The 26,026-nt window shown below is 40.5% G+C and overlaps 1 protein-coding gene across 1 annotated transcript in view; it reads left to right on the forward strand.

Annotated features, from left to right (window-relative positions):
- Positions 1–26,026, forward strand: part of MYRFL (myelin regulatory factor like) — a 128,108-nt gene that overhangs the window by 23,510 nt on the left and 78,572 nt on the right. The window contains exons 2-5 of the mRNA XM_055085208.1: positions 8,839–8,929; positions 22,729–22,796; positions 22,902–23,160; positions 23,968–24,059. Coding sequence (XP_054941183.1) covers positions 8,839–8,929; positions 22,729–22,796; positions 22,902–23,160; positions 23,968–24,059 — 510 coding nt within the window. The remainder of the gene's footprint in view (positions 1–8,838; positions 8,930–22,728; positions 22,797–22,901; positions 23,161–23,967; positions 24,060–26,026) is intronic.

Here is a 26,026-nt window from a genome sequence, read left to right on the forward strand (position 1 = left end):
CGCAGGCCCAGCGGCCGTGGCTCACGGGCCCAGCCGCTCCGCGGCATGTGGGATCTTCCCGGACCGGGGCACGAGCCCGTGTCCCCTGCGTCGGCAGGCGGGCTCTCAACCACTGCGCCACCAGGGAAGCCCACAACTAGCCTTTTAATGATTGGAAATGTCTCTGGGAAAATGTTATCTTCACTAGCTAACTGAACGGGCTGTGGCTCTCACCACTGACATTAGATTTTAAATCCAGTTTTATTTTCAGTGGATTTTCAAGACAAAATAACCTTAGCAAATGAGGGTCTGGTTTCTCCTCCTCTCCTCCAACTTCTCCTCTGCTTCCCCCCTCCTCCTTCTTCTTTGGAATAGCCATGAACATTTCTGCTCCAGTTCCTCATGAGCACTGGCACATCAGAGGAAAACTCTCTTTATGTTTAACTTTAAAGGACAATCAAGGGGGTAAGGGGGAGACACTCATTGTGGCTTTTTAGAATCTTTAACAAACCTAGAGCTGCTGTAACAGACAAATTTTGTCATCTTGCCTGTCGTTTGACTACTCTGGGCAGCGCTGTTTTGGGACAAAGGGCAAAAGAGTAGATGAAGAAGGGAGGTGAGTGTCTGGGTTTGGGGAAGTGATGTGGGAAGGGAGTCCCTAGGGTGGAAACAAGAATTGTCCTCACACAGGACTGGGGGGCGGTGGTGGCTGGGCAGGTGGGTGGGAAGCAGAAAGGGAGGTTCTTGCTGGGCACACCCTATCCATACCTTTGGAGAAGCCCTGTTTCCCCAAAGGCATGTGTATGTCTATCATCGGGTCTTGTGGATGCAACTTAGATATGTCTGTGGCGTCCCTGGTGGATTGATCCTCATAACCACACACTTTTTTCTTGTCTGCCTAAGGCCAAGGGCAACAGGACAGGAGACCATTCTGCAGCTGTTGCGTGCCTTGAAGGGAAGGCAGAGAACTAGGGTGAAGAAGGGAGGCCTTTGTTTCCTAGAGCAGTTCTCCGGCCCTCCCCGGAGGCTTGGGTAGCTTCTGCTTTTGTGAGCAAGATTGTGACAGCCCTTCCCGGCCACAGAGAGAAACGTAGAAAGGGGTGGAATCGAGGCCTGAAACTGAGCCTCCCTGACAGGGGGCAGGATGCCCGATGACACACTCTTTGCAGGTGTGGGTGTTAATAAACCAGCGTTTAAGACATTTAGAGCAAAGTGATTATTTTTCAAAGCATGCGATTTATTTTAAGAGGCTTTTGAGAGTTGCCCTGTGTGTGCAGAGCCTCCTGAAAACCATTTTATCTGACACTGTGGATTTATCTTGTTGAGGGATTTCCTTAGGGTCTGGAAAGCACAGCTGTGACTTTGGAGTCCTAGAGAAAGTCAGCTACTCCAGGGCTCATCTCTCCTTGTTCATTAAGAGGTTTGCACAAGCCACACGGGCAGGTCCTGGATGCTGTGGACCATCTCTTATTTCTACCTGGGGATGGAGGTTGGAGAGGGTGAGTGATGTAAAGCAAGTGGCACAAACGTCAGGTCTAAGAATCTACGGACCACTTCCTACTTCTGTGTGGGGAATTGTGTGTATGTGTTTGCTGGGCGGGGGGCGGTGCTGTATAAAGCAGATGAGGCACCAGCAGGGGCTTCAGTGGGAAACGAAACAGATCTTTTCTTCCATCTGCTTCTCTTAGCAACTGGCTTGACCAAAGCCCAGTGAAGTAGTAGAGTCAAGTTGCTTTTCTGCAGTTGGCTGGCACTGTTGGGGAAGGAAGAGGAACACGGGGCGAGGGGGGGCAGTAACGGGGCTGGGGGTGAGAACGCCCTCAAGAATCAAGGTAGGTCTCGTTGGCTTCCCTGCAGGTCACTTACTAGCTGTGTGACCCTGGGCAAGCTAGTTAACCTGTGTAATCACTTTGCCTTCTCTGTACACTGGGAATAATATTAATGTCCACGCCCTAGGGCTGTCATGAGGATTGATGAGGTCGGGCAAAGTGCTTCTCCTTTTGCTTGGTCCAGAGTAAGAACTCCAGACCTCCCTCTGAAGGTCCCTGAACAACCGCGATAGTGTGCAAGTTGACCTCCCTTCTTCCGTTCTTGTTCCCTTATAGTCCTTTCCCGCAAAGCAACCAGAGTGACCTTTTATAAAAGCATATTAAAGCATATTATTTCACTTTCCAAAGGCTTCTCGTTGCTCTGGCCACCTCCTCTCCCCCCACCCCCACCCCGCCCCGTGCTCCTGTGCTCTGGCCACACTGGAATGATTTGTTTCTCAAACACGCAAGCACAATCCAGCCCTGGGCTCTTGCGGTGCTGTTCCCTCTACCTGGCATGCTCTGCCCTTGATCTTTGCATGGCTGGCTCCTTCCTGAGAAAGGTCTCCACACTGAAAGGAGCTCCTTCCCCCACCATCTATCATGCCACTCTGTTCTGTTTTCATCACTACCCGAAAAGATCCTGTTTATTTATTGTTTCTCATATGTCATGTAAGTCCTTCCCCACTGTTGCTACCTTTCCCTCCATTAGAATCTAAGCCTCCTGAGGGGATCGTGTTAATTTTTTTCATGGCTGTGTCCTCAGAACCTTGTACAGTGCTTGGCACATAGTAGGTGCTTAATAAAGAATGAATGAGCCTTGTCTTGCTCTTTCTTCCTTCAAAGTCTAGCTCAAGACAAAACTCCACTATGAGGTCATTTCTGACCATCTCAACTTTTAAAAATATCTTCCATCCATTTCCCTGAGTTCATGTCACTGAATGGAGTTGGCAATCTCTCTTCTCTTCCCTTTCCCTTCTCTTTTTTTCTCCCTCCCTTCCACCTGTGTCTGGCACCCATCAATTTTTACCATTTGGGAGGTGCTCAAGATTTTTAAAATTTTGTTTTAATGCCCTTGGGTGAATTAGCAAGCCCAAAGATAAAGATGAAATGGCCCTCCTATACCTCCCATAACCAGTGCAGGGATCTAGTGCAAATGTACCTTACCCATGGGAAGAATTCAAGGCTCTGGATTACATGAGGGATATGGGTGTGCAGGATAGACAGCTGAAGTATTGCATATTTAAATTATACCTGGAAAAAAAGTCCACAAAGTTTAACAAAGTTCTCATTAAATTATCGATAATCTATTTCAGATTTCATTACAATGAAAGAAAAAACTTTTGGCTTATTACTGTTGGCAAAAGCCAAAAAAATACCGGTTGTTTTGATCCTATTCTATTTTATTTTCCTGGGCATTTTTACATTATTACACTTTAGAATCATTTTGTTATTTTAAGACATTTTTTATTGTGGATGTTTTAAATGTATAGATTAATTTAGGGGTGTTGACACATTGTGTAATAGCAAGGTAATGAAAATACATATTTCTAATATTAACGGAAATAGTTCTAATTTTTTAACCATTGAACGTGATGCTGTTATTTAATGTAGGTTTTCTATCACATATATGTATATGAGAGATATAGATATGTGTATAGGTATGTGTATAATATATATAATCTTAAGCATGTATTCATTGGAATCAATATTGAATGTTTAATGCCTTCTTGGCATCAGTTGCGAAGGTCAAATACTATTTTACCTTTGATATATGAATTCCAATATTGAATTATCTTTTTGTTTCTTGATGAATTATTCTCTTAATGGAAATGTTAAATTCTATTTGATGAATTTTTATTTAGGATTTTGGTATATTATTCACAAATGATATTAGTCTGTAGTTTTCTTTATGCATCTCATCTCTGTCAGCTTTTGGCATCAGTTTTATGCTGGCTTCATAAAAAAATTTGGGTACTTTTCTTTTTTGTCTATGTTCCAGACTTGTGAAAATGGCAGAGGAATTATCATCGTGTTAAAGTTTCAGAAGCATGGCCCATGATGCCGTTGGGACTTTTATGCAAGGGTTGGGGGATGGTCATGAGTGGAAATTTTCTCTATATACTCCAGGTTTTGTCAGTTTAGACTTTTTCTATATTTTTTTGTTTATTTTAGCAATTTGATGTCCTACTTTTTTAGAAAATCATTTTATTCAAAATTGTGCAAAATAATTTTCCAAAGTGCATAATAGGGATTTTTTTTTTTTTTTTTTCCTGCGGTACGCGGGCGTCTCACTCTTGTGGACTCTCCCATTGCGGAGCACAGGCTCCGGACGTACAGGCTCAGCGGCCATGGCTCACGGGCCCAGCCGCTCCGCGGCATGTGGGATTTTCCCGGACCGGGGCACGAACCCGTGTCCCCTGCATCAGCAGGCGGACTCTCAACCACTGCGCCACCAGGGAAGCCCTATAATAGGGATTTAAAAAAGAAAAGATAACTCATTCTAAATTCTACCATCTAACTAGTGTCAACTATGGTGGAATATTATTTCATCATCTTTCTATGAATAGCTACAGATGGAAGGATGGATAATTAGATAGTAGAAATAACTTTGTAAGAAATGGATCTTAGCTCACATGCACTATTTGAAGAAAATATTAAATATAATATAAAATATTAATTTTAGTTGAATTTAATAGGATAAAAAGAAGGGAAACTGAAGGAATTACAGAATTTAAATCATTATTTCTTTACTGTTAGAGATATCAGTTCTAAAGGAGTCTTCCAAGATTAAGAAAGAGGACTTAAAAGTTACTACAAAGTTGGAATAGTTATTTTTTTACTAAATGGTTCAGGTTTAGGGTAATGAAGATGAACTCTGAGATATGAATAATAAGGTGATTAATACCACATCTCTTCCCATTTTCCCTCGCCCTACCTTCTAATTTTTGTTGCTGATATTTTTTCCTTTTTAAGGGTTTATTACTTTTACATTTTGATCTGCAACCATAATTCCCTCAGATATTCAGTTTAAATCCTATATTTATATGAATTCACTGTTCATCATAGTTTTTCCTCTTTGATTTATATATTTCCGAGTTCTTTCTTTTGATTCATTTTTTGCTTGGCTGAATTTCACTGTCAAGGAGTTATTTTCAAGAGGAAGTCATGGGAGCTTTATACCCTGAACTTTTAAATTTTGGAATTGTCTGTTGCCTTTACGTTTGAAAACAAATTGGGTGGGTATAAGATTTTGCAAGCCACCTTCTCTTGAAACGCTGTAGAATTTATTAAATGGCTGCAGAGTATTGATATTTCATTGAATGAATGTCAATTAATGGTCATTTATTCTCAAAGACGCAGATGTAGAGAATGGACTTGAGGACACGGGGAGGGGGAAGGGTAAGCTGGGATGAAGTGAGAGAGTGGCATGGACATATATACACTACTAAATGTAAAATAGATGGCTAGTGGGAAGCAGCCGCATAGCACAGGGAGATCAGCTCGGTGCTTTGTGACCACCTAGAGGGGTGGGATAGGGAGGGTGGGAGGGAGACGCAAGAGGGAAGAGATATGGGGATATATGTGTACATATAGCTGATTCACTTTGTTATACAGCAGAAACTAACACACCACTGTAAAGCAGTTATACTCCAATAAAGATGTTAAAAAAAAAAGGGTCATTTATTCTCAATTTTCTGTTATTATATTAGGTGTATTATCATAAGTGTATTAAGTGGAATTTCTGTATCAAAGTATATATGCACATTCATTTTTTTTGGAAACATATGCTAAACACTTTTCAGACAGATTATTTAATATATACTCCTATCAGCACTGCATAAGAGGGTTATCTTATTTCCATCAGCATTAACAGTGGATTTTATTAATTCCTTGAATATATGCCAATTTGGTAGGCAAAAAGAAAATTTTCTCATATTTTAAATTCTGTTTCTTAGTAATGTTTAACATGTTTTGTGCATTTATTAACCAGTTTGATTTTTTATTTTATGAACTGCCTTTTAAAGCCCTTTACTATTTTCTGTTGGGGTGTAGCTGTTACCTTATTGATTTGAAAGAACATTTTGGATATTATGGATATTTACTCTTTTTCATGTATATTGAAAGTATTCCTCAGTTTGTCTTTAACTTTTTTCACGGATTAAAATGCTTGTGATCACCAATGGATACTACAACTATTAGATAAAAATTTAATGCAGAACAAAATATTTGCACAATCTCAAAGTATCTTGCCACAAATTACAAAAAGAATAGTAGTAACTTTATAGTGGAGAAAGTTGGCAGATAGTACCTTAACCAAGGGATGAAAATTAACATCAATAATGAGACACTATGATCCTCCTGATATAAGGCAATAAGAGAGACATAATATCATGTGTGTAATATTCTTGCCAAACATACAAAACTTGAATTTAACCTTGAGAAAATATGAGGCAAACAAGAATTGAGGGACGTCCTGGAAAACAGCCTACACAATTCAAAAAAAATCTAAAGAGGCATGACAGCTACATGTACTATGTTATATTGGATTAAATTCTGGACCAGAAAAAAATGCTATAAATGACATTATTGAGACAATTGGAAAAAATTGAATATGGAATATAGATTGTACAATAAAACTGTGTCAATGTTAAGTTTTCGGATTTTGATAATTGAACTGTGGTTGTGAAGATAATGTTTTTGTACCTAGGAATATGTACTGAAGTGTTCACAGGTAAAGGCACTTGTTCTCAAATGGTTCAGAATAGTATGTATAGGTGGGTGTGTATCTATGTGTTTTTTTTGTGTGTGTGCGTGTGTGTGTGAGAGAGAGAGAGAGAGAGAAGGAGAAAGAGAGACAGAGAGACAAGACAGAGAGAGAGAGAATAATGCAAATGTAGCACAATGTTAATAATGATGAATATGAGTGAAGGGTATATGTGACTTCCTTTGTATTCTTGTAGCTTCTCTTTAGGATAGAAATTATTTCAAAGTAAAATATGAAACATTCTTCTCCCCTCAAAAAAAGGATAAAGTAAAATTTTATCAATCTTTTTTTAAAAATAGTTTTTGGCTTTCATGCCATGCTTGGGAAATGTAAGTTTTTTATTTTGAAATCTTTGATCTATCTGCAGTTTTGGTGTGGAAGCAGGAAAATGATCCAGGTTTTTTTTCTCCCAAATATATAATCAATTTTCCCCACGACATTTATTGAATAATGAATCTTTCCTCACTAGTGTCAAAGGATATGCTTATCATGCATCTATCGTGTGTGTGTGTATATATATATATGTATAAAATATATATATTCCATATATATGTAATATTTCTTGATATATCCTGGACTCGTTTGTGTTCCTTTGATGTGTTCACTTGTGTGTTTCTCAGTACTTATTTACCCCCTTCCTCCCTAATTTTTCTGGTCATTTTTATGTATTTATTTTTCCAGATGAACTTCAGAACGTTTTCCTTGAGGATTATTTGATTTCAGATAACATACAGACCAATTCAAAAGGGTTTACTGGATGTATACAGGACTTTGTCATGTAATTAGAGTAGAAGGGGAACAACCAGCCTTATTAAGGGTAAAAAATCATGAAGGACCTGGGTAAAGGACCTGGCAGAAATATTTAGACTATCACTCCAGTCCTCTGCCGTGGCTATTAGGTGACTTAATCTCAACCACCAGCTTTAAAGTCTATTAGTTTAAATTTTGGGAGAAATAACTGAAGTGGTCACTGGCCAATCAATGGATTTTTTCTTTCTGATTCAGGTGCCTGTAAATGTTGTGGGAGACTGTTTTTATAAGGGGAAAGTTCTCAGAAAATGACTGTATTTGGCAGACATCATAAATAATGTCTAGTAAAAGCTTTCCAATATTGAATCTTTCAGTCTAAGAACAATGAAGTTCTTTCTATTTATTGAAATCTCTTCTTATGACCCTTCATAGAGTTTATTAGCTTTTTAAAAAAATATGTTGTCCCTAAATATATGTTTAGATATTTTAGGCTTTTTGTTATTTTGAATGGAATCTTCTTTGTTTTTCATTATATTTACCTGAATTTTTGACCGGTTATTTTTTGTATATACGAAAGTAATTAGTTTTTATATTTAACTTTAACCATTTACTTTATTGACTTTTCTGATCATTTCTAATCGTCAGTTGTTTCTCTTGAATTTTCTAGGTATAGAGTCATGTTATCTGCAAAGAAAGATTGTTTTGTCTTCTTTATAACATATTTTTATATTTTATATTCTTTTTTGTTATATATTTATTTATTTGGCTGTGCCAGGTCTTAGTTGCGGCATGCAGGATCTTTAGTTGCGGCATGTGAACTCTTAGTTGTGGCATGTGGGATCTAGTTCCCTGACCAGGGATCGAACCTGGGCACCCTGCATTGGGAGCGCAGAGTCTTAGCCACTGGACCACCAGGGAAGTCCCTATATTTTATATTCTTTAAAAATTCTAGTGTCTTTGTTATGGTCAGAAAGAAACCAATAAGCTTATTTTCATTTTGTAAATCAAGAAAAAGGACAGAACTATTGTGTTGTATTTTGGGAAGTCTAACAAAAATGTGAAGTAATATATTGAACTTCTTGTTGAACTTAACTGGAAGTAATCTATCAGACCAACATGCCAATCATCAGTCTATCCATTCATCCAGCCAGCCAGCCAGCTAGCCAATAAATGTTAATTGCTGTCTTTTTAATAACATAGATCCTTGTGGATACAATAAGAAAGACACAGTCCTCACCCTTAAAGACTTTAGATAGAGGAATAAACACAAAGGCAAGCAATTATAATAGTGTATAAGGCAAAGTACATGGTGTTAATGAATGCACATAAAAAAGCACCTAAACCAGCCTTGGACAGTCAGGGAAGGCTGCTCGAGGAGGGTAACATCTAAAAAGATTTTTGAAGGAAATATTTGAATGGAAGAAAGACCACACTGTCAATAAATGCATTATGCCTTTTAGTTGCTTTGAAATTTTAGCGATTAGCCATTCTGAAAAATTCATGAATCTCAAGATTTTCAATTTGCCTTTGCAGCTCAAGGGGCCAGTGGCACTCTGGGGAACCCGACGCTGGATACAAGTCTGCTGGAGGAGTTCTTGGGCAATGATTTTGATTTGGCGGCCTTGTAAGTAATGAGGGCACTGCTCTCCATTTGGTCGTTTTTGTTTTTCTTTTTATGTTTGACTTTTTTTTAAATATAAATTTATTTATTTATTATTCATGTTTGGCTGCGTTTGGTCTTCGCTGCTGCACGTGGGCTTTCTCTAGTTGCGGTGAGCGGGGGCTACTCTTCGTGGCGGTGTAGTGGCTTCTCACTGTGGAGCGCGAGCTCTAGGCACACGGGCTTCAGTAGTTGTGGTTCATGGGCTCTAGAGCACAGGCTCAGTAGTTGTGGCTCATGGGCTTAGTTGCTCTGTGGCATGTGGGATCTTCCCAGACCAGGGATTGAACCCATGTTCCCTGCATTGGCAGGTGGATTCTTAACCACTGCACCACCAGGGAAGTCCCTCCATTTGGTGTTTTTAAAATTATGAAATAATTAAATGAACTGGGAAGTGCTTCCTTCTTTTCTGTTTTCCAGAAGAGCTTGAGTAGAGTTGGTCTTATTTCTTTTATAAATCTTTGGCAAATTTCACCAGTGAAGCCAGCTAGGCCTGGAGTTTTTTGTTTGTTTTTGTTTTATTTAGTTTTAATCTGAAAGCCCTCACCTTCCAATTCAATATCATTAATAGATATGGGGCTATTCAGGTTATCAATTAGTAGTTATCAACTTAGGCAGTTTATATCTTTCAATCAATTTGTATATTTCTGAATTTACTGGCATGAAGTTGTTCATCATATTTCCTTTTTATACTTTTAATGTCTGTAGAATCTATAGTGAACAACAAGTGTTGTTCTTGATGTCAGTAATTCATGTCTTTTTTTTTCTTGATCAATCTAGCAAGAAGTTTATCAGTTTTCCTAACCTTTTAAAGAACCAGCTTTTGGTTAAATTTATATTCTTAATTGTTTTTCTGTTTTCCATGTCATTGATTTCTGCTCTTATTTTCTAATATTAATATAGCCATGCCAGCTTTCTTTTAAAAAACTTACATGCAATAAAATTCCATTTTTGTCTTGTGTATGGTTTTGTGAGTTTTGACAAATTCATAGAGTTTGTACAACTAGTGCCATGATTACCACACACAACAGTTCCCTCACCTGAAACGTTCCCCCTACATTTCCACTTTGTGGTCAAACCCAACACACACCCCTAACCTCTGGTGACCACTGATCTTTTCTCTGTCCTTATAGTTTTGCTTTTTCCAGAATGTCACATAAATGAAGCCATATGGTATATATAATTATGAGTCCAGTTTCTCTCACTAAGCATAATGTCTTTGCTCATTTTTTTTTATTGCTGAGAAAAACTCTGTTGGATTGTTGTAACAGAGTTTGTTTATCCAGTCACTCATTCAAGGATGTTTTGATTATTTACAGTTTTTGGCAATTATAAATAACTTCTATAAATATTCATGCACAGGTGTTTGTGTGATCAAGAGTTTTAATTTCTCTAGGGTAATACCTTGGATAGTCTGCTGGGTCATGTTGTAAGTGGAAGCTTAACTTTATAAAAATTGCCAAATTTTCTAGAGTGGCCATACCATTTTACATTACCCCTAGCTATATATTCTAATAGGCTTATAGTGGTATCTCATTTTGTTTTAATTTGCATTTTCCTATCAACAAATGATGTTGAGCCTTATTTCATGTGGTTGTTTGCCATTTGTATGTTTTCTTTGGTGAAGTCTTTTTTCAAATTTTTTGCCCATTTAAAAAAATTAAAGTTTTCTTATTTTTGAGTTTAGAAAATTCTTTAAGTATTCTGGATATAAGAACTTTATTGGATATGTGATTTATGAATACTTTCTCCAAGTCTATAACTTATGTTTTCATTCTCTTAACAATGTCTTTCCCAGAGCAGAAGTTTTAAATTTTGATGAGGTCCAATAGATCAGATTTTTCTTATGTGGTTTGTTCTTTATATCTAAGAAATATAGATATTGCCTAATTTAAGTTCCCAAGGATTTTCTCCTGTTTCCTTCTAAAAGTATAGTTTTACATTTAGGTCTATGATCCATTTTGAATTAATTTCCATATAAGTTTTGAGATATAAGTTGAGATTAATTTCTTTGTGTATAGATGTCCAGTTACTTTCAGAATCCCTTGCTGGATAACCTTTCTCTATTGAATTGTCTTTACACTCTTGTAAAAAATCAGATGACCATATTTGTGTGGATCTGTATCTAAACTCTTTATTCTGTTCCACTGATCTATGTATCTGTTATTTTGTCAGTACCACGTTATCTTGACTATTGTACTTTTATCATAAGTCTTAAAACCATATAGTGTAAGTTCTCCAAATTTGTCTTCTTTTGTAAAATTGTTTTGGTTATTCTAATTCTCACATAAATATTAATATCAGCTTGTTTATATCTATACAGTGCTGCTGAGGTATAGATTAGGATTGTATTAAGTATAGAGATCCATTTGGGGAAAATTGACATCTTCACAAAATTGAGTCTTCCAATCCATGAACGTAGTATACCTCTCCATTTATTTAGGCCTTCTTTGCTTTTTTTCATCAGCATTTTACAATTTTAACATACAAATCTTGTATATATTTTGTTTAGATCTACACCTAAATGTTTCATGTTTTTCTTTGAGTTATTGTAAGTAATAGTGGTTTTTAAATTTTTTTCAAATTTAATTCCCAATTTTTCATTGCCAGTATACAGAACTATTACTGGTTTTTATATTTTGGGCTTAGGTCCTACAATCATTTTTTTTTTTAATTAAAAAAAAATTTTTTTTTTTTTTTTGGTCTGGCCACATGGCTTGAGGGATTTTAATTCCCCGACCAGGGATCAAACCCAGGCCCTGGCAGTGAAAGTGCTGAGTCCTAACCACTGGGCTGCCAGGGAATTCCCGAGCCCTGAAATCTTAATGAAGCCATTTACTAGTTTAAGAGCTTTTTGTAGATTTCTTGGCTTTTTATATCTTGACAATCATGTCTTCTGCAAATTGAAACAGTTGTATGTCTTTCTTTCAAAACTGTATGCCTTTGAATATTTTTTCTTGCCTTATTGAACTGGGTAGAACTTTGGCTATGATGCTGAATAGGGAAATAGAGAGATCAGACATCCTTGTCTTGTCCCTGATCTTAGAGGGCAATCACTCAATTTTTTATTATTATGTATGATTTAACTGTAAGATTTTCTTGTAATGCCCTTTATTAGGTCAGGAGATTCTCTTCTACTCCTAGTTTGCTGAGAATTATTTTATCATGAATGGCTCTTGAATTTTGTCAAATGTTATTTCTATATTTATTAATATGATCATATGTTTGTTTCCCCTGTCTGTTATTATGGTGGATTACTTTGCTAATTTTTGAATATTGAACCAACCTTGTATTCCTGGGATAAACCTCAGTTAGTTTTAAAGTATTATCTTTTTATGTATAGCCGGATTCAATTTGCTAAAATTACTTTGAGGATTTTGCATCTATTGGTCTCCAGTTTTCTTATACTGTATTTTTATGGCTTTGATATCAGGATATTGATAGACTTCTAAAATTAGTTGGGAAATGTTTTCTCCTTTTAAATTCTCTGGGTGAGATTATGTGGAATTGGATTTATTTTTTCCTTAAATGTTTGATAGAATTCACCATGAAATCTTCTGTGCCTGTAGCTTTCTTTGTTGGAAGACCTTACTATGAATTAAGTTTATCCAATAAATTCAGGACTATTTATGTTATCTCTTTCTGCTTAAATAAGTTTTGGTAGCTTGTTTTCTTTTTTCCCCAGGGAATTGATCCATTTCATTGTCAAACTTATAGGCAAAGAGTTGTTGATAGTAGTTATTATGCTTTTATAGGCTTTTACAGGCTCTAAGGACTCTGTACTGATATTCTCTTCTGTTTCTTATATTGGTAATCACTTTCCTCTCTCTCTCTCTCCCTCTCTCTCTCTCTCTTTCAATTAGTCTCTTTAGAAATGTATAAGTTTTTTTGACCTTTTCAAATAAGTGTCTGTTGGTTTTATAGATCTCCTCTATTGTGTTTGTTTTCAATTTCACTGATTTCTACTCATTATTTCCTTCTGATTGCTTTGGGTTTAGTTTGCTCCTCTTTGTTTAGTTTCTTAAGGTGGAAGCTTAGTTCTTGATTTAAAGTCATCCTTTGCTTTCTAATTTAATCATTCAATGCTATACATTTCCCTCTCCATATGGCTTTAGCTGCCTTCCTCAATTTTTGATATGCTATATTTTGATTTTCTTTCAGCTCAAAATATTTCCTGATTTTCCTTCAGACATCCTCTTTAACTCTAGGTGGCTGGAATTGGCTTAATTTCCAAATATTCGGGAACTTTCCGTGTATTTTTCTGTCACTGACTTGTAGTTTAATTCCATTATGGACAGAGAACATACTCTATATAATTCTAATTCTTTTAAATTTGTTAAGGTTTGCTTTATGACCCAGGATATGGTCTATCTTGGTGAATATTTCATGTGCACTTGAAAAGAATGTATGTTCTGCTGTTGTTGGGTCAAGTGTTCTATAAATGCTAATTAGGTCAAGTTGGTTGACATTGTTTTTCAGGTCTTCTATAGCCTTGCTGATTTTTGTCTACTTCTTTTATCTATTACTGTGAAAGGAATGCCAAAGTCCTCAGGAATGATTGTGGATTCAGAGTCCTCAGTTAAGTTCTTTTTTTCTCAGCACTGTCTTCTGTCTTCCAACCTCTATGGTTTCTGATGAGAAATAGGCAGTTATTTGAATCATTGTTCCCTTGTATGTAATATATCATTTTTCTCCACTTGCAAGATATTGTTTTCTCTTTGGTTTTCAGCAATTTTATTATAACATGGCTGGATATGGGCATGGTTTTCTTTGAGATTATACTGTTTGGGATTTGCTCAGTTTTTTAATCTGTAAATTTTTGGTTTTTTACTACCTCTAGGAAGTTTTTAGCCATTATTTCTTCACATTTATGTTTCTGTACCATCTTTCTTTCCTCTGTCTAGGACTCCAGTGATACAAATGTTAGATCTTTGATATGGTAGACAGGTCCCAGAGGCTCAGTTAATTTTTTAAATCTTTTTTTTTCCTCTCTGTTGTTTATACTGGATAATTTCTATTGATTTGTCTTTAAGTTCACTGATGCTCTTCTGTCATCTCCATTCTGTTATTGAGCCTACCTTGACATTTCTGTAAATGCCCTTCCTTCTCTCCCTCATGAAAGACAGAGAGTGGAACAAGATGTGAATCTCAATAGTAATGGGGAAACCTATTTGCAGGTATTTTGGTACCTGGCTTTTGCTGCTCTTTGCCAACAAAAACATCCTTGCCAAAATGACTGTGGGGAAGAAGGGAGGCTCAGCATTTTGCAAGCTTGTTAAACACACACACACACACACACACACATACAACTGGTGGGTTGCCACATGTCTGAGCCCACACTCCAAGCTGGCTCTTCTGCTCCAGGCACTGCATGGGCTGAACCCAGGCTCTAATCGCCCTTGTGCCTGCCTTCATATTCCTCTCAATCCATCCAGGCAGCTGCCATGAATTCCTGTGAGAAGGGTGGGCAAGGGGTATATCCTTACCATCTCTGCCTACAAAAAACCTGCCATAAGTTGTCAGTTTCTGTCCCCTACAAGACTTTTCCTCAAAAGAAGGTAGACCTGATTCCATCAGGGTTCTGTTTAATCATCTGGATCACTTTTATAACTGGCATAAAGTACTTTAGCTGTTTGCGGGGAAAAGTGAACAAGTTTTAAGTCTTATTCGAAGAGCTGGCCTTCTACCTGGGAGTTCAGAAATCTATCATATGATCTTAGTCTCCATGATAATAATGGTCCTTCCAGCAAGACCAGAGATATCTCCCTATAGGCGATTGCTACTGAGATTCCGACATGGTTTGCCCAGTCAGATTCACTCTCTACCCTTGGGAGTGGGTGTGTGGCATTTGTAAGTGAGGTAGAAGAAGGAGTTAATACTGTTGAGTATTTACCAGTATTAGGCATTGTTCTTTGCACTTTACATATTTACTCATTTAATTGCATATTTGATTTTACACATTTCATTCTCTTATCAACTCTTCCAAATAGCCACAGTATTATCCATATTTTACACATGAAGAGGCTGAAGTGCAAAGAGGTTAAGTAACTCTTCATATGTCAATAAGTGGCAAAGCTGGGATTAAAATGTGCCTGGCTCTAGAACACCTGCCCTTTCTTCTACATTCGTCTTTTGGATTAATTGATGTTTTAGGGGATGTTTTAGTCTCCGTGACTATCAGGGAAATACATTAAGTGGGTCTACATTTATCTGCCAAAAGGTGTGACTCAGAATGGATCCTGAGCCATAGTTTGCAAGGATTGTCACAGTTCAGGCCCGTTAAAGAAAAGTCCTATGATCAGATAAGCTACTATTGCCTGATAAAAATGGCTCAGGCGCATGCAGTTAAGTGGAGCTGCAATAGAAATCCAAGAGGGAACAAGTGGAAACAGTCCCAGTCCGTGACCACGGATTTGTTGGGCTGGTCCAATGATCATTGCGTCTGTACAATGTATTCAAATACCCCAAGTGTTGAGTATTTCTAAATACCAGGCTCTCTTTTTGCAGGTTAGTTGCATTCCTCACAACAGCACTGGGATGCAGGTTTTCTTGCCGGGGCTCCCAGCTAATAAATAGCAGAGTTGGGATTCAAACATGAATTTGCTACAAAGCCTGAGTTACTTCCTCTCTACTATATTGCCCATGAATTGTGCCTTTTAAAAGTATCAATGACAACCCTTTAAGCGATTTAAGAGAACATTAGGCTGTAAAATTTCTAGGAGCAAATTTGAATCTCATAGGCAGATTTTCAAATCTCAAAGATATTAAAAAAATGGAATTATTGGCTCTGTGAAACAGATGTCCCTAAATGCTCTATGGAAAACTGGTCCCCCGAGATGCTGTGGGAAAAAAAGTTCCATGATCAGTCATAAATAAGTATGTGACTCACTGGCTTAAACAAAATCAAATGTATTTCTTTACTGCAGGACTTCTCAGGGCCTTTGATGTGCTAATATGCAACTGGGAAAGGGAAACGTTAGGCAGTGTTCTCAAACTTATGTGGCTATGGGCCCCTTTTGGGAGCATGTACCCATGTATGAGCAGTGGGATGTGCCGCTCAGGACATTCTCATCCTTCCTTGTGAATCTAATTGGTGTGTTGAATGGGCAGGCAGTTCTGTCAGGATGGGAAGATTTCTGACAGTTGCTCTTAACCCTGTATTTCCTTGTGTGGTGGAGTCCAGGGCAGCTGTCTGCTCAGGAGTAGTAGAGCAGACAAAAGTCCTCTCTGATCCCCTAGGTTAGCCAGCCTGTTACCCACTAGGCACACAGGTGAGCTGTGGTGGCTGGACACACCGGGAAATGTCCAGGTATGGAGTGCCTCCTGGAGGGCGGGAGGCTAGAGATTTAGGGGAAAGCATAAATTCCTGGAGGTTGCAGTGAAAAAGGACAAGAAATGTGTGTGTGTGTGTGTGTGTGTGTGTGTGTGTGTGTGTGTGTGTCTGTGTGTCTGTGTGTCTGTGTGTCTGTGTGTGTCCGTGTGTGTGTAGAAGAAGGAAGGCTCTGGCAAAGTCACCAGTGAATCTTCAAGACAGGTTTGTTTCATTCAAAAATGCCCAGAGATTCACCTGTTTCCTTCCTTTACTCAAAGTGCAGGCCAGGTTGTAGCAGCAGCAGAAGCATCGCCTGGGAGCTAGGACCGTAGCACCTCAGGCCCTGCCCCCAAAATGCTGAATCAGAACCTGCCTTTTTAACAGGATCCCCATGGGATTCACAGGCATATTACAGTTTGAGAAGCCCTACTTTAGGTCACTTGCATATGCCTCCTTCCCGACCACCTCCCAAGACCCAGACCAAGTCATACAGTTTGGTTTGAGTGTGTTCAGTGTGGGTAGACAGTATACCGAGGTTTAGGCTGGCCTTGGGGTGCTGCAGATGGGGTAAGAGGGAGCTAGCTGAAGACACTGAGGTGACAGCTAATCACAAGCTCGAATGGGTGACTTCATAGGAGGGGAACCTAGAGACATATTAGGTCCGTGAGGAATCAACTCCAGGTTTCATTTCATTTCATTCTAATGGTGGAGCTTAAGCATCTAATATTCTGGGTTTCACTTAGGGCATATCTTATTGAGGTTGGAAGGAAAAATGAGTTAGGTGTCAATGACCAGCTGCATGTTTTATTTCTGCCATCAGTAGAGCGGGGCTGATAAACTCTTTACTGTGATGTTGCGAAAGGGAGTGAGGTAATCCACATAATTCTATGAGATGAGTTTGTTAAAGGCTGAGTTCATGACCGGTTTGATTTCTGGGTTCAAACGGATGCAGCAGGAGAAAAGGTAAATAGAATCCTGGGCGAAAACATTACCAGTGACTTCTAGATTCTAAAGATTTTGCAGAAAATGAAATAACTTATAGTAATTAATTTTATTAGGATATTTAAATATCTGTATTGAAAACATTGTGTTCTTTAGAGCATAAACTCTGGTGATAGATCACTTTACTCCAGTTTGACCAGATGCCAGATGAATAATCTCAGGTATGTTACTTAACCTCAGTTTCATTGCCTGTGGTGTAGGGGCAGTAATAGTACCTTTTCACATGGTGGTAGCAGAGATTAGATGAAGCAACACCTGCACGGGTTAGCTCAGTGCCTGGACCAGAGTAGGTCCTCCATAAAGGCTGTCTATTTCTAAAGCAGCAGGGGAGAGTGGTGAGAGGGTCAGGGTTCTTGCAGTTTGACAAGATAGAGCCGAAGAGGAGGGGTGGCAACTTGCTTTTCTTGCTTCCACTGCCCTGTCATGAAATGATTTTCTTGGGCTACTTTATTCACTGATAACATTTCTGCCAAGGCCCTTTCCCATCCCAACTTCCGGGTAGTGGGTACAAACCCTATGCAAGCTTGATCAAGTATTTATCAAGTGCCTACTACGTGCTCACCAGTGGGCTCTATGCAGGAGATACACACACACACACACACACACACACACACACACACACACACACACAGAGTATTAAGACATGCTCTTAAGTGAATGTCTGCGTGGGAGGACATGAATCATACACATGAAAAACTGGAGAAAATACTTTCAGTAACAACTATTTTTATGCTGTAATTGGGTGATGGGCTACAACAGTGAACGAAACAGATGAAGTTCCTGCTAATAGTTTACCAAGGGCAATATGGTGGAAAGCAGTCTGCCCTGCAGGGCACCCAGGCATTTTTCTTTGAGTTGGTGGTGTGTGGTAATAATGATAAATAGATTGACTTTCTGTGGATTTAAGTATTGTTTTTTTTTTTTTTTTTTTTTTTGTGGTACGCGGGCCTCTCACTGTTGTGGCCTCTCCCGTCGCGGAGCACAGGCTCCGGACGCGCAGGCTCAGCGGCCATGGCTCACGGGCCCAGCCGCTCCGCGGCATGTGGGATCCTCCCAGACCGGGGCGCGAACCCGGTTCCCCTGCATCGGCAGGCGGACGCGCAACCGCTGCGCCACCAGGGAAGCCCTTAAGTATTGTTTTTAAGTTCTCAGCAGGCAATGCATTTCCTTATCACCTGCTCCTGGGGAGAGCCATTCCCTTCCCTTCACTCTTGGTGCTCCGTTGTTGTGATGCGACTCCAGTGGGAAGAGAAAGACAATGGCGTATAGTGTAAAGTCATTTAGTAAGATGAAGAAAAATAAGTGTAAGGCAGGGGAGTAGAAAGTGAGGGGTGGGAAAAGCCTACCATGTTGGATTGGTGGCCAGGAATGCCCTCTCTTGATATATGAATTTATATAGACAACATATTTATGGCCATATGTCAGGTAAAAAGCAGTAATTCATACTTATTAAGTAATAACTCTGTACCAGGCAGTGTGCTGAGTTGCTATCACTGTGCAATAGAGCTTTAGAGAAGGTGTAATTTGTATGTGAAGACCCCGGGGGAGTCATTGGAGAAAACTGAGGATTGGACTGTTGAATTGTGAATATTCCCAGATGGGTGTTCACGGGAAGCCCTGTGTCTTAATACTGTGAGTCCTGCAGTCCTGCCTAGTGTTTAGTAGAGTTATGAGCATGTACTAGGCACTCAATAAATCCTTGATCAGACCTGGCTGCAATCTGAAAGAAATCCTGGCTGCTTTGGTTGCAGCATGCAGATGTCATGGATGTGCTAACCTCAACCAGCTGGAGAGAAAAGTCTATTTTGCACTCCTTTTGGTTTGCATGGCATTCAACCCCCAGGAGACCACACTTTGCCATTCATCCTCCAAAAAAACAAAAGCAAGTTATGTGTCTGAGAGGAAGGGATTTAGAAAGCAAATTATTCATTTTATAAAATCATTTTATAAGAATTTCTTGATTTTTATAACCATTTCCTGTAGAAGGCAGAGATAGAGACAGCCCCTCAAGGAGTGACCAATGGTTCTGTCAATTTCTAGGTCCCTTCATGGAAATCCCCTCAGCGTAATAGGAAAATTCAGAGCACTGAAGGCCCAAAACAGTCTAATGTGCATTGCTGACATCATGATTGTGAGTAGGGAGGAGTTAACTGCTTAGAAACAGTCTCAGACAACAGTGTTTTTCTTAAAGTTAATCATTGCCCTTGTTTTAAACAATTTGCTTAGTTTTGAAGGCAGCTATCATTAAATCTTACGTGAAATTTTCTGAAAAGGAATGCAAAATTTCTCCCAATACAGTAAAATGCATTGAACATGAAATGCAATGAAATAAAGGAGTAGCCAGAGTGAGTTTGGGAAGGGAGAGTAAACTGTAAGGGAAGTATTAAAACTTTTAAATTCTCATTTTAAAACCACCAAAACATGTTGCTGCTACTCAACACAGGGACCTTTGGTTCTCCACAGGGACCTGCTGGGTGGAGCATGCATTCCAGTCTGTGATGTGCCATGCCATATTTCTCGAGTGTATTGATAATTTGCTTGTGATTTTCAGTTTTCATTAACATTATTGAATTCAGTGGTGCCTCAAATGTAAAGGGAAGTACACAACTGCCTTGAACCTTGAATGTGGAATTGTGAGATCACAGAGTCAATCACAAAATTTAATTTGTAGATTTTTTAAAAATTAATTAATTTATTTTTGGCTGCGTTGGGTCTTCGTTGCTGCGTGCAGGCTTTCTCTAGTTGCGGTGAGTGGGGGCTACTCTTCGTTGCGGTGCGTGGGCTTCTCATTGCGGTGGCTTCTCTTGTTGCAGTGCATGGGCTCTAGGCGCACGGGCTTCAGTAGTTGTGGTGTGCAGGCTCAGTAGTTGTGGCTCGCTGGCTCTAGAGTGCAGGCTCAGTAGTTGTGGCGCACGGGCTTAGTTGCTCCACGGCATGTGGGATCTTCCTGGACCAGGGATCAAACCCGTGTCCCCTGCATTGGCAGGAGGATTCTTAACCACTGTGCCACCAGGGAAGTCCTTATTTGTAGATTTATACATGTAGAGTGATACGAAGTTGAATGGTGCCATATATACGGCTTACAATGAAAACCAGTAATCCTTTGCCCCACTCCTCCCCATGTCCCCAACTTTGGCTCTCCCAGAGGCAGATACTTTCCAACTCTTTTAGATGTTTCTACCACCTTTTATCTGAATAATGTTTTATATTGCTGTTCTTGCTTTATACATCTTAAGAACTTACTATCATCTTCCAGGAGGATTTAACTTTCTTATATCATATCCGACACCCACTTCTATCCCCAGCCTCCCAATATCATAAAATTGTTTAAGAATTTTTGGTTAGGTTTATATTCAGGGATTACATTACTATCACTGTGTGTTCACATATAATTTACTACAATTATATTTTCTTTCTTGAATTTTTTTTTCTCTGCTTTTATTTGCATTTATTTTTTTGCAGCATTTATTCCCGGGCCATAAGTTTTTGTTTCTTCAGTCTCTTCTAGGATGTCTTTTCTTCTGTGCAACCTCTTCTTCTGGTTTAGGAACAATCTGTTCTTTTTTAGTAAGGATCATCTCAAGGTGGAAGGGAGAGCTCATGTATGGATTGATCCAACCATGAGCTCTGTAAATCCTTCACCGCATCTTGGGAGTTTTGTTCACCTGGATGTGCTCAATGAGTCCTTCCATTTTTTGCCCAATAGCTCTTCAATCTCCCTGGATCCCGTTTCTCCAGAGAATAAAACTTGCCAATTTCTGTTGGGATGATAGAGGTAGTTGCCTGACTATACAGGTGGGAGAAGTTGATCTAAGGGTCCAGGTGTTCTTGAATTAAACTGTCAATCAATTCTTTCACTTTTAGCTCTACTTTACCCCTGAATTAAGAAACTGCTGGTGATGCCAATGTCTTGGGCTTTTCTGGAGTTGTTTTCAAATTGGACAATGTCTTGTTAGTTCCTACATCCCCTCTGCCATCCCCAGGCAGCTTTTCCCTTCTGCTAATTCAGTTACCATCCATCCTATTTCTGTCTGCCGTACTGTTACTGAAATATGGTTTGTTGTAGTCTCTATTCATGTACTCTATGTCTTTTTCTGTTTATGCCTCTTTATTCCTTTACTTTTATTTCGGTGGAGTTTCATTTCGGCGGAGTTTTTTTGGTGGAGTTTTTGGAGGAAGGGAAATGTATGTTTTCTATTCCCTTATTAATAAAACGTGAATAAACTATAAAGGACCAATTTGAGGAGAAAACATAAGTTTTCTAGTAAATAATAAAAACAGATTTCGCTCTTCATTGCATGATGTTGAAATCTTAATGAACCAAGAAAAATATGATAGCTTACTCTCTAGCAAGAGAATCAAGTGGAGGATGGGGGTGATTATATATAACTTAGAACCACAGTTTCTGAGCCATAAGAAACTTTTTGAACAGAAAAGGTAGGGTTTTTTTGAACAGACATTTTCACACTTTTCTTAGTGATGGTACTCATTTTTTTAAATGAAATTTTACTTGCACCTCAATATATAAAACAGAAAAAAGTTATAAAATATGCCCCCCAGGCATTTAAAATTTTTCTTTTGTAAAACACCTGAGCTCCTTCCAAGAGCTTGGCGATTCCCCAGAGCACAGATGGAAAACCATTGCTTTAGTGGTGACATTTTATACTGCTTTAGCCCAACCATCTCTCTGGCGTAAGTGCTTTGGAATGTTAAGAAGCCACAATAATGTTAATTAAGCTTTGTTGAGCACTCACTGTGTTTGGGGATGTATGTTATGGGCTTTTTTTTTTTTTTTATGTTGGGGGTAGGAGTTTATTAATTAATTTATTTATTTTTGCTGTGTTGGGTCTTCGTTTCTGTGCAAGGGCTTTCTCTAGTCGTGGCAAGCGGGGGCCACTCTTCATTGCCGTGCGCGGGCCTCTCACTATCGCGGCCTTTCTTGTTGCGGAGCACAGGCTCCAGACGCGCAGGCTCAGTAATTGTGGCTTACGGGCCCAGTTGCTCCGCGGCGTGTGGGATCTTCCCAGACCAGGGCTCGAACCCGTGTCCCCTGCATTAGCAGGCAGATTCTCAACCACTGAGCCACCAGGGAAGCCTGTTATGGGCTTTATACACAGTATCTCATGTAATTTTCACTATGATGCTATGAGGAAGGCATAATGATTATTCCCATTTTATAGGTGAGGAAACGGAGGCCTGGAGAGGTTAAGTACTTATTCATGGATACACAGCTAGGAAGTGGAAGAGCTGGGACTCAAACCCGGGTCTGTTTGACTCAGAGCTCACTCAGCACGACACTGGGCATGTTCTGGTGGGCTTTGGCCCCCAGGAGCACCTGGAACCCTCCCTAGGGGTGCTGTACACAGAGGGCTGCTACCAGTTTGTGAAAAAAAAAATATAATGATGGAATAAGTTACAAACAAAAGGAATGCATGTCTCTAATCCTCAGGCAACGCCAGCTCCCAGATACCCCACCCTATTCTGCGTCAGACTCCTGCTCTCCTCCACAGGTCAAAGGTGAGTGGGACCCATCTCCCTCCCGCACGTCTGGCACTTGCTTCTCTTCTTTTGGACTCTGCATGGTGAGAAAGAGGGGCCTTTCTCACTTGTGTGTTCCCCCAGGTGCGTGCTGCCCGACTCTGACACCTGCCGCCGGGGGGACGCCAGCTGCTTTCCTCCACTCGGCAGCTGCTCCTGGGATGCTGCCGGCACACCTGCCGCAGGGCCCGTCTGAAATGAGCGACTCTGCGCATTCCCACAGTGCCTTTCACAACTGCTACCCAGACGCCCGTCATCTCAGGACCCCTCTGGACCAGTCTGTGTCCTCCCATCTGGGAACTGGTTGTTCTTACCATCCGCAGCCTCTGTGCCACAGTCCTGGGTAAAGGGCAAGATATTTAGTTATGAAAGACCAGCCAGCCCCTCTACCCCGCAGTGCTGGTAAAGAGTGAACTGTGGAGTCCTCTCCAGGAGATGGCAGTGTTGAGACATATATCAGACACCCAGTGCCCTTGGCTTCAAACCAACTTTTAATCAACAATCCACTGAACCCAAGGTCCTCATTCAGTGGAAAGCTAAAATGTCAGAAATGTATAGGGAGATTCTGGGTGCTGGAGAAAAGCACTGTTTGCATTTGCAGCCTCAGCTAGACCACTCAAGTGATTTGTGAATGAGCTCCCTGAAAAATATCTGTCAACTGTCTTAATTAATATTCTTTTCTTCTCTTTCCCTTCCTCTCCGCCTTTCCCTCTCTTTCGTTCCTCCTTCTGGATCTAGAGGATGGCGAAAAGAGTAAAGGCCATCAAAAACTGTGATAAAATTCTATGTGAAAAACATTTTCAGGTATAAAATATACCCTTAAATTTTAAGTATCTTCTGTCTTTGTCTCAGTGAGTCCTCTGCCTTTGGAAATGTTGTCAGTTTATTTTTCAAATAGGTGAATCCCAGATCCACTGGATAGTGAAAAACTAAGTTTCAGACTAGTAGGGCTCATAGAATAGGAGCTTGCCCCGTCCACTCCATGTATCCACCTGGTGTGTTGCAGACTAGTAGGACTCAAGGAACCTTAACTAACTAGAATTAGTCTTAGGAAAAGGCCCAGAGCAGAGTCCTGGGAAATTAAATTTGATTAACTATGACATGGAGAGAAAAGAAGAATCCTAACCTTATTTTGGGTTCTTGATTTTAGACCCTCATTGCCACCGACCAAGAAGAGAAAGTGCACACAGGCGCTGGAAGACTCCGGGGACTGTCACGTGTGGGTCCACCACTCCAGACCAAGTGAGCCAATCTGGGGCCTGTCACTGCCATTAAATCATGGATTTTTCCCAGCCTTGCAGTAGCCCTACAAAATTAGTTTCTCTCTCATAGAAGGGCAATGATAGGCTCTGGGAATTTATTTCTTCCCTCTTGACATAATGTTTCATGCAGTGTTAGGTAGGGTCATACAGGTGCTCCTGGGAAGAGATGCCGTTGTCTCTCTGGTGGAGATGAGATGCTGGTCCCTTCAGTTTTAGGGGCAATTGTGTCTCAGAGAACCAAGGCTCCAGGCCTGGGGAAGCCGTGCCGTGTGGCAGCACCTACAAGAGCCCGCTGGTGTGCTCGTTGCTTCGTTCAGCTCGATCCTTCTCAACTCAAACGTGCACACATGTACCATGGGGATCTTGGTAAAGTGCAGATTCTGGTTCAGTACGCCTGAGGTAGGGGCTGAGATTCTGCATTCCTAACAAGCTCCCAGGCGATGCCCATGCTGCTGGCTCTTGGGAGGGACTCGGAGAAGCAGGGCTTTAGAGCAGCGGTCCCCAACCCTTCTGGCACCAGGGACCGGTTTCGTGGAAGACAGTTTTTCCATGCATGGCGGGTGGGGAGGATCGTTCAGGTGTTCATGCGAGGGATGGGGAGCGATGGGGAGCCGCAGATGAAGCTTTGATCGCACGCCCGCCGCTCACCTCCTGCCGTGCGGCCTGGTCCCTAACAGGCCGTGGACCTTACCGGTCCGCAGCCCGGGGGGTTGGGCACCCCTGCTTTGGAGGATTTCTCCAGGGCAGCAGGAAGGTAGAAAGTTGAGCTTCCCTCGCACTTGCTTCCAATTAGCAAGTTCCCAGTAGATCTCTGAAATTCTGGAAAATCATTTTAGAAGTCTTTCAGCAGCATTATACGATGCCCAAGTGGTCAGCCCCCCTCATTCTTTGTCTTACATATCATGGGGCATATCATGTTTTGAGCTTAGAGACCTGATCAAGTTGAGAACTATCTGAGGCTTCTGAGCCTGAAGGCTTGAACTTCTGAATCTCCAGAGTAAACGCTGTGACACTTATTAGGGGAAAGGAGAATCCTCCATGCCAGTGCTATTAGTCACTATAAATACTGAATGTAGGCAGTGAGAATAGTGCCTCAAATACAGGGTACCAAGTCATATCTCTTTTACTCCCAGGCATCAGCTTGGCAAGAATCTAAGATTTCCCTCTCGAGGCTCCCCTCCCTCTATTGTCCCTACACACTCCAGGGGTTTATGCTGCCCGGACAGGAGGTGCCTGTGGCTTTCTCCCCTGCTCTGGTTGCTGCCTTTGCCTTTCACAGCCACACGATGAGAGCTGGTCCTCTGTGTCCCGTGCAGCCTACTGGTCCTTTCAGGGACATCTGGCCTCAGCTCCATCATGGGCCGTGAGGGTCCTTCAGTGGACGATGACGTCACTTGACCATGTCCCACAGATCGTAACCCCCTTGGCATGCTGTGGTAGCACCGCACCGGGCATGCAGCCATCGTATAAACCAAACCTCTACTGCCGCCTTATCTTTTGCATGGATCCACCATGGCCGGCAGCTGCTTGATTTTTCTTATTCAACCTTAGAAACGCAAAATGCTAATTCAAGCCTTGTTTCTGGATAATGTAGAGCTCTCCATCCACCTTCCTATGCATGGTTACTCTTAATTTCTTCAGGTATCCTTGCATCCTGCCTGCAGCTTCTTTATGCTTCTCAAATACAGAAAGCTGGGTAAATTTCTAGCCAGATGAGGGGACCATCTGTTCACTCTCCCACAGATGCAACAGCTCCTTGAGAGTACTGGGCAAGTCACCCAAACCTTCCAAGAGTTTTCTCATCAAACCATATTGCCCCTCAAATTCTCCTGGCTATTTCAGAGTTAAGCTCCATCCTGTGATGATGTTCTGTGGCCTGTCCCTAGAGAGGGCATTGATTTTTCACCCTCTCCAGAGAACAGCCATAGAAAAGTAACTGAAATGTTC

Source organism: Physeter macrocephalus, chromosome 6 (assembly GCF_002837175.3).
Source record: "Physeter macrocephalus isolate SW-GA chromosome 6, ASM283717v5, whole genome shotgun sequence".
Lineage (NCBI taxonomy): Eukaryota > Metazoa > Chordata > Mammalia > Artiodactyla > Physeteridae > Physeter > Physeter macrocephalus.